This window comes from Seriola lalandi, unplaced genomic scaffold (genome assembly GCF_002814215.2).
Source record: "Seriola lalandi dorsalis isolate HSWRI2012SDOR001 ecotype SW California unplaced genomic scaffold, Sedor1 jcf7180002054570, whole genome shotgun sequence".
Classification (NCBI taxonomy): domain Eukaryota; kingdom Metazoa; phylum Chordata; class Actinopteri; order Carangiformes; family Carangidae; genus Seriola; species Seriola lalandi.
Genome location: NW_019525123.1, coordinates 2,588,235 through 2,596,636, shown reverse-complemented (window position 1 = coordinate 2,596,636; position 8,402 = coordinate 2,588,235). Strand labels below are relative to the sequence as shown.

Sequence of the window (8,402 nt, the reverse complement as noted above, 5' to 3'; positions counted from 1 at the left end):
ATTTTTTTTTTTTTTTTTTTTTTTTTTTTACCATGGTGCCCTCAGCCACCCTCTCAGGTTTCAGCTCAGCAGTGCTGTTCTTCTCAAAGCAGTCAAAGTCCGGACCATGTGGGGTCATTATGCTGTGGAGGCTGGCCCCTCCCGGCTGGAAACCCTCCTCTTTGGCTTCGTAGTGGCCTTTGATCAGACCCATGAACTCACTCATGCAGTTACCTAAAGTCACAAGCAGGAGAAGCTGTAACACAGCGCTGCGCTGGGGACAGTTTGCTGTACAAAGACCAAGTTGTAACAATGAGCTCCACTAGATGGCCTTATAGATCTGTGGTAAAAACAGACTAAAGGTGCTATGGTGGGTCCTCAGTTGTAAAAAGTCATACAGCAGGTGGATAGTTATCACCTTCCATCTTGACACTGGTGGAGTAAATGGACATGTTAGGTTATGGCTGATTTTTTTTTTCATTCTAAATTACCCTCACTAGGCAGAATTTGACCATTAGAATTAAAATTCAGTCACATTCTCACAACCTAGCTCCCAAAATTTTTAAGTCTTATTCTCTTTCTTTTCAAAATGTGGACAAGCCACTTTAGAGTTGAAGCATGTATGTGTGTTTCTATGGTCTTACGGTGATAGTACGGTGGGCGGAAAGTGTGATCAGCCACACCCCACCGTGGGGGGAAGATGACAAAATCAGCAATAGCCACACCGGGTCGTGTGGATTTGGCCGTCAGCACAGTGAAGATAGATGGATCCTATAGGAAGATTATAAAGATAACAATATGTGATATTTGAGGGTATTCTTATGGGGCTCGAATCTGTTCACTTCAATGGCATAAATAGCAAGAAATTAAGGGAGAAAATAATACAATAATCAATATGTATATTGAAAAGCACTGTGAGTGTGTCTGTGTTCTTAAACATGACTCTCACCGCATGGTCGAATGCCACACAGTTGATAACCATGAAGTTCTTCAGGTTGTATTTGTAAGGTGTGTAGTTCCCGTGCCAGGCAACCACATTGAACGGAGAAAAATCCTACGTGCAGAGCACAGAACAAAACAAATAAGACGAGTCTACCCAAGCTACAAACACAAAAGACTTTAAATTGAGCTTTTCACAGGGAAAGGGGAACAATGAATAATGTCTTTGTAATCTTAAATTCCCAGAGAGAGTACTTCTTGACATAAAGAGAAAAAAACTGGTCATAATGAAAAGGGTTGATTGTGAAAAAGGGTGTGCTTCTTTCATTCTTTCTTCTCTTTCATTCCCCCTGTTCTTTGTGATACAAGGCTCCAGGTATTATGGGGTAATTGGCTTCACAATCAAACTTTCCCAAACTTTGAGCATTTTGACGCTCGCAGCAGCGCAGTTATGGGGGGAGCAGCAGTAACAGTGGGTGCAGAGATATTTCTTTATCTTGATTGTTAAAACCACTGCAATTTTATATAGCTTCTCTGTTCTGATAATGTCACTGCGAAAAAGACATTCAACAGGAGCTCTAAAATCAATACAGTTCATTACAACTCAAGCTGCCTCCTGAGTGACCTTTAAGCTCCTTACACACACGCATCACTTACACATATGAACACCTAATACACACTGACAACAAAATCCTCACACACATATTCATACGTACACCTGTGCATAAGTAAATTCACACATATAACCAATAAACACCACACACAACCTAACACACACTCAATTTACAGTTGCCATTCAAAAAGGTGTTTGGGGAACCCATTGCAGGTAATTTCTTGGACATTCATCTGCGGTAACTCCACTACATTCGATTAAAATGAAGGGAAAAAATGGAGGAGAGCAAGCACTTGCACACACATGCACACAAAACACAAACATATTGGCCTAGTCAAGCAAATAATAAGTTAATTTGAGCAATTTCAGCGCTCTGCAGGGGAACAAAACAGCAGGACCAGACGGGAGCAGCAGCATCTTCCCCCGAGATGAGGCTCGCGTCCTTATTTTCTTACCCCTGTAGCCTCACCCTCAAGGCTCAGGGAAGGGTGGACACCAGGAGAAGCGTGTCAGGTGCAACCCACAGCTTCCACCTCTAACTTCCAGCACATAACAAGGGGCAGATACTCAAGTAGAGGCAGCCAGAGAAGTGAAAAGTGTTTGTTTTGCTACAAAAAAGACAGTATCTCACCCTTGTGTACTTCCTACGATGAATAATAATAGTGTGGTTTGACATGGTTTCCACGGTTACAACCCCTCAACCCCCGCCCCTGACAAACCTCTCCTCCCACCTCCTCCCTGTCTCGGTAAAAAACCTCCTGTCAGACATTATGTGTCGATCCAATTATGCGCCTAACAGGACATTTCTTGAGGGGGAGGATCATTCCCCGAGTGAAATATGGTGAAATTAATGCTTAACTTGTGAAAGGTTTTTCCTACAAAGCAAAGCTTCACGGGTACACTGTCTGTAACGCCAGAATGCCTTAACTAATTATGAGTGATTAAGACTCATAAGGGAGTCGAGGCGGAAACCTGCTGAATGGATAACAGCTAACACTTCCATATTAAATCATCAGGGATGGCAATTCAATCGGTAGGAGCAGCTAATGGATCATATGCTTCACTTGGACAGTTTCCTGTTAGTTATTGTTGCGGTTCGATGGGGTTTGCTGAAGCAAATACAAACCTAAATAGGGTAATAGGGCAAATATGCCATATGTGCTGGCCCCTGTCATACAGTATTTGTGGATATGTGTGAGTGTGCTGACACACACAGACTGAAATGTCACAAAAAAAAAAAAAAAAACACCTGTTGGCAGGCGAAGAGCTTCCCTTGGTACTTGTTGATGATGGTGTAACCTGTGGACACGTTGCGATCCTCGTACCAAGCAACTGGACACAAGAAATCTCTTGGGTTGGCCAGACCATTGGCTCCTGCAAAACATATAATAACATAACCATAGACATACACACACAAAAAAAGCCTTTAAACAAGACTACAGCTGTGTCACTCCCTTTGTACTACTGTACATAATGCAGTAAATGTAGTGTCCCCCATTTCATTTAAAAGTCTGAATTCAAAGTATGAAATTCATTCTCTATATAGTGTCTTGCAAAATTCACACAATGCAATGAGCCACATTTCATAGATGTGAAAATGGTGCAACTCCACAGCTATCAGTGATGACACTAAATGATGATGATTAGTAAGTGCCCAAAAGCTCAGTTTACTGCGGTCTATTGAGTAAACTATTGATGGTCTATTATATAGGGAGTAGTGAATGAGTGAAGTGATTTCAGATACAGTCCACAGGCCACAGCCATGCTATTGGCTGTCAGGGTATACTTAGGCATCAAACATATATATATAAATATATATATATATATATGCTGAAGGTAAAAAGTTTACCATGTTCACCAGTTTAATTTACTTACTAGTTTAGCATATTAGCATGCTAAAGCTTTGGACAAATTAAATGAAAAGTCACACGGATCCCCAAAGTGATTATAATTCATACTGAGAGGAATGTGAATGTGTACCAAATTCATGACAATCAATCCAGTAGTTGTTTTGGTCTAGACCAAAGCAGTGGATGAACAGATCAACATTGCCAGACATCACAAACATCATATGAACACACACCTATGGGTCCCAGGTCAGGGAGCTCAAAGTGGGCTCCATACACCTCCAGGATATAACCTCTGGTTTCTCCAAACACATCCACACTGAAACGCATCCCTTGCTGGAGAAAACACATGAGAAGTGGTGGTTAGGGGACTGTGTTCATGGACTAATGCGTTTGGAAAAATACACGTGTGCTGTCCTGGTGGTCAGGCTGTAGCTCAAACCTCTTTCTACCGTCATTTATTTTTAAGGTCACTTTGGAAAAGTACCAAACTATGCCTTTCTAAATATGGTAAGTGGGGTTTGGGGGCAGACACAATGGGAGATTTCTGTGAAAACTGGGGAGCTGAAAAACATAGAGCTCACCTGGATGACACAGATCTCGTTCGGCTCCACCATCATCTTCCCAAACTCTGTAGTGATCAAGATCTCACCCTGCTGGGGGACTAGCAAGACAAACAGACAAAGACAGCAACAGAGAAAAGAAAATTTGAGAGAGAAGAAGGACAGAGGATTGAGCTATCATTGCTCCGGTGATAGATGACAGTGAAAACATCAACAGCCCTTCTCCTCACCGATCAGAAAGTCTCCATCTGAGTTGTTGAAGCACCTGAAACAGGAAAAAATTGAAGAGCTGAGAAATGATCAGCAAACTGTAATCAAAGATTTTTTTTCCTTTCCTGTTGATATGTGAAAATACATCTATTTGTTACATGATGGGATAGATCTGCACACAAATACATACAGACCTGTCAACCATGGAAGTGTTGCAGGTGTACATATGGATGCCAATGCCATTGCGAGATTTGGCATCCCCTGCACCACAGACAGTATGCAGACCCTGCAAGAAACGGATGGTGACAATCCCAATCAACTCACCATCTTTAATGAAACAATAATATGGGAAAAAGAGTTCAACTTACAGCTACAAAGTCCACTTTCTTCTCTGTAGATTTGGGAATGGTAAATGGCAGCCATCGCAGCTGTGAGAGAAACCTCAGAGTCAGAATCTACTTCTTCAGTAAAGACAGATCATTTAAAGGAATGCATCTCCAAAGTATTAAAGATCCTGAAAATATATTTTCTCAATTAGATTCTTACATTGAGCCATGACATACTACATGAATACAAAACTGAAAAAATCTGACAAAATTAAAAGGGTTTTTCATATGATACATTTTTCTACTTTTCTTTGCTTCGATAACTGGTTAGTTAGAAAAAGATGATACCATGATACCATGTATGATACCAAGTGTGCACTAATCAGAGTTTCAGTTGTGTTGCTCTTTGCTTATGTTGCCAGCACTGATAATCAGATTTGATCAAAAAACAACCACACTGTCCTGATGAAGCAGATCAGCTGAGTCTTGGGAGTTAAAGGAGCTATTTCTACATTTTGCTATTGCTACATCGCATCAACAGCTGCTAACTTACCAGACTAGAAGAAACATTGCAAGTTCAACATTGAACTTTATTCATTTACTCACCAAAGGCTTGTTTTGCTTCTATTGCTATCACTTCTTTTATTGTACTCAACTTAGCATGCTAACCACCTAGCCCCGCCCTAACCAGACTGTCTTACCACTTTCCAATACCGAGTCACTGCAGCGTCCAGTCTACCCTGAAGAAATAGCACTACTCAGAGGGTGTATAACCTCTTGTCTTGTAAACAGAACAATGACTGAAGCTATTGCCAATACTGTTAAGTAAACAGTTGTCAATGCTATCAGGGGCTATGTAGCAATTGTATAACTCACAAATAGCTCCTTTAAAGATATGGATTGAAATTTGTGAAATATTCATATTCACTTTCTTGCCAAGTTAGATGAGATCAAGATCAATACCACTCTCACATCTGTACTGTATATGACGTTACCAGTGACAAGCAGTTATTTAGCTTAGCATAAAGACTGGAAACAGAAGAACATAGCTAGCCTGACTCTGTCAAAAGATAGCAAAATCAACCTATTAGCACCTATACGATTCACTAATTAACTTATTATATCTTTTTTTGTTAATTCTTTACAAAAACTAAGATAAGCAGTAATAGTATGCTGTTTTCCCATTTCCAGACTTTATTCTAAACTAAGCTAATATTTGGATCAATTTTCAGGGCCTTAAGCAAGATTCACAGTTTCACTAAATTGGGACTAGATGATCAGGAACTCTTCCTGTTCAGCCTTGATATACCTGGTTAGGATCGGGCTCCACTTCATTCCAGTTCTCTGTTAGATTCCCACATGGCACTGCCGTAAATGGCTTATGTTTGACGGATGGGAGGATGCGGTAGAGCCAGCTGAAGAAAGAAAATGGACCGATACAAAGTTATTCCTAATGTCAAAGATCCATTTGATCTATACAGGCTGATGTACATGTCAGAGAGAGATGGATACCTCCTCTTATTAGCTGGTCGTGGGCAGGTGAAAGCAGAGCCAGAGAGCTGCTCAGCATAGAGGCCATAGGGACAGACTTGAGGATTGTTCTACAGAAATATAATACACTGTGTTCAGACAGGATGTCAATGTTATATACTGTGTGTTATGTATTGTGCAAGCACGGGATTGGAAGGCCTGTTTAAAGTTCTGAATAAATTCTGAGAGGTTTTGCATTTTTTCAGCTAATCACAATACAAGTATGTGGAAGTCTTAAGACATGGGGCTTTGGTACAATTTGACTTTTGTGACCTGTTCATCAAGGGTTTTCTTTTGCAGTTACATAAGGGTGGTTTGTCAAATAATGATGAAAGTGTCAATAGATGTGAAGAAGGAAAAGGCAAGCTGGAGTTGACTATGTGTCTCTTAGGATCAGAGTTTTGTATTTTCCTATGAAACATGGAGGAGTCACACCAGCTTTTGGTTGGTTAAACCCATCCTAACTCCTATGGTGCCACATTAAGTATTCATGCAATTCACTTAAGCACAAAATCAATGAATAAATGATCAAATTAATGCCAAAATGAGCCCTGAGTGTGCTTTTGTGTGTGAGCTACCTGTCCCTCAGGTAATGATCCGGGACAGCGAGGGTCTTCAGAGGAGAACTCATTGCCAAAACCACTCATGTACTGAAACAAGCAGACAGACAAACATTTAACATCCAAGGGAAGTTAAAGTAAAAAATAAAAAATACACCATGCAGCTTCATTGTAATGCAGGATAAATGTGTTCATGCTGGTTATAATTAAATTTGAAGGCTTGTCATTAAGGCTTGTCTTTCTGTTAATTGTTGTCATATTGATTCACATTAGATCTATGATAAAACAAACTGCAGTTATGCCAGATTTCCCCCCTTGCAGTCATCCATTATTTTTGTGTTATTGTGTTATAGAAACAGACTAATTACACTAACATCCTCCACAGTACATTTTGATCAACACTTTTTCTTCACAGTTATGAGAAGATTATTATTCCGCTATCCTCTTTTGGTTGTATCGATCACCAGCACTTAATGTCTTCCCTACCACTGAAAAGCATGAACTTAGTACAAGGTAAATAAATCTTGCTGAGTCATTGTTAGTCTGCAAAAAGCACACTGACAGACATGGATGGTTTCCATATGTGCATGTTCATGTGTCTAAAGTGCCTGGGTGAAAACATTCTGGAAGCTCCAGTGTGTCCCTCATGAGAGAATGTTATGTAAAGGATTTTGTTTCATTTCAAGTTATAGTCCAGCACAACTTTTACATTACATGGATAATGTATCAAATATTAAGTCATTTCAGTTTATTCTTATAATGATTTTTGAGAGAAATCTCAGAAAGAACTGAAACAATTCCAGTGTTCCAGCTTTTGGACATAATCATCACTTTCTTTAAGGTTGAATACAACAAATTACTCAGCTGGTGTAATTGAAATGATACTTCAGTAATGGTTTCCACCATAAAACCAAATAAAACAAAAAACACTGTAAAACCAGGACTGGAATAAATGGTTTGGGGGCTGTAATGGTTAGAACAAATGAGAATAATACTTATTTTAATGTAATGATAACATAAATGGTTTTCAAGTTTGTTCTATTGAAAAGAATCTTTCCCACTTAAATATGTTTATGCTGGTGTTGAGGCATCTCAGACCACATCTGGGCAGCTGCTGAATGCAGCACTCTGATTGGTCGGAGGGAACGCCTCCCTTCAGTCAGCCGGTCTACTTCTGTTAGTTATGATGGCTATTGCACGGTTTAATTTTTGCACATCTATCTGTTGCAAGATATCATAAGTTCAAGTTCACATTTTCCTTTATTTTCAGAATATCATGGAACTGATGCATGTTTGTTAGTGATACATCTATACAACTATAGTGAAACTTACTGGGTTTGCGCAGTCTAAGCACTGGTGAATGAGTATTTCCAATAGTAGAAGTAGTTTTGGAGAAAAATGCTGCCTTACCTTGAGTCCAGCCATTGCGCTGTCTGTTAAATTTTTTCTCCCAGCTGTTTAAAGTTAAAAGTAATTTGCAGCTATTGTCTAACTCTTAATGCATTGCCCTCGACCAAAGTCCACCGCTTCAACCGTGCATGCCGGTATGGACAGAGTGAAATGGGGGGTTGGATTTATACGCTTCCTCAGTATGGTTTTAATTAAGCATTGACAGGCTCCGTGACGCAGCAGCGGGGTCTCTGGCAAAGGGGAAAGGACGGATTGGATGAGCAAAAAGGTGCGCAAACAAGGACCAGTGGCACAGCCAAAACAAACAAGAACGAAGACTAGGACATTTTAAAGTTTGAAGTGAAACAGACAGATAACATACATGAAAAAGACATATTCAATAGGCCTACATGAAGCAAAGCTAGCACTTCATAGGAAATGCTTTG

General features: G+C 40.0%; 1 protein-coding gene across 1 annotated transcript in view; it reads right to left on the bottom strand.

The window, feature by feature from the left end:
* The window catches only part of hgd (homogentisate 1,2-dioxygenase), an 8,984-nt gene extending 847 nt beyond the window's left edge, over window positions 1–8,137 (bottom strand). The window contains exons 1-13 of the mRNA XM_023416932.2: window positions 7,978–8,137; window positions 6,586–6,657; window positions 5,990–6,078; window positions 5,787–5,892; window positions 4,520–4,579; window positions 4,346–4,437; window positions 4,172–4,206; window positions 3,963–4,042; window positions 3,615–3,714; window positions 2,781–2,905; window positions 929–1,033; window positions 624–750; window positions 32–213 (exon numbers count right to left, since the gene is read on the bottom strand). Coding sequence (XP_023272700.1) covers window positions 32–213; window positions 624–750; window positions 929–1,033; window positions 2,781–2,905; window positions 3,615–3,714; window positions 3,963–4,042; window positions 4,172–4,206; window positions 4,346–4,437; window positions 4,520–4,579; window positions 5,787–5,892; window positions 5,990–6,078; window positions 6,586–6,657; window positions 7,978–7,992 — 1,188 coding nt within the window. The 5' untranslated portion in view covers window positions 7,993–8,137. The remainder of the gene's footprint in view (window positions 1–31; window positions 214–623; window positions 751–928; window positions 1,034–2,780; window positions 2,906–3,614; window positions 3,715–3,962; window positions 4,043–4,171; window positions 4,207–4,345; window positions 4,438–4,519; window positions 4,580–5,786; window positions 5,893–5,989; window positions 6,079–6,585; window positions 6,658–7,977) is intronic.
* Window positions 8,138–8,402: the final 265 nt, after the last annotated feature.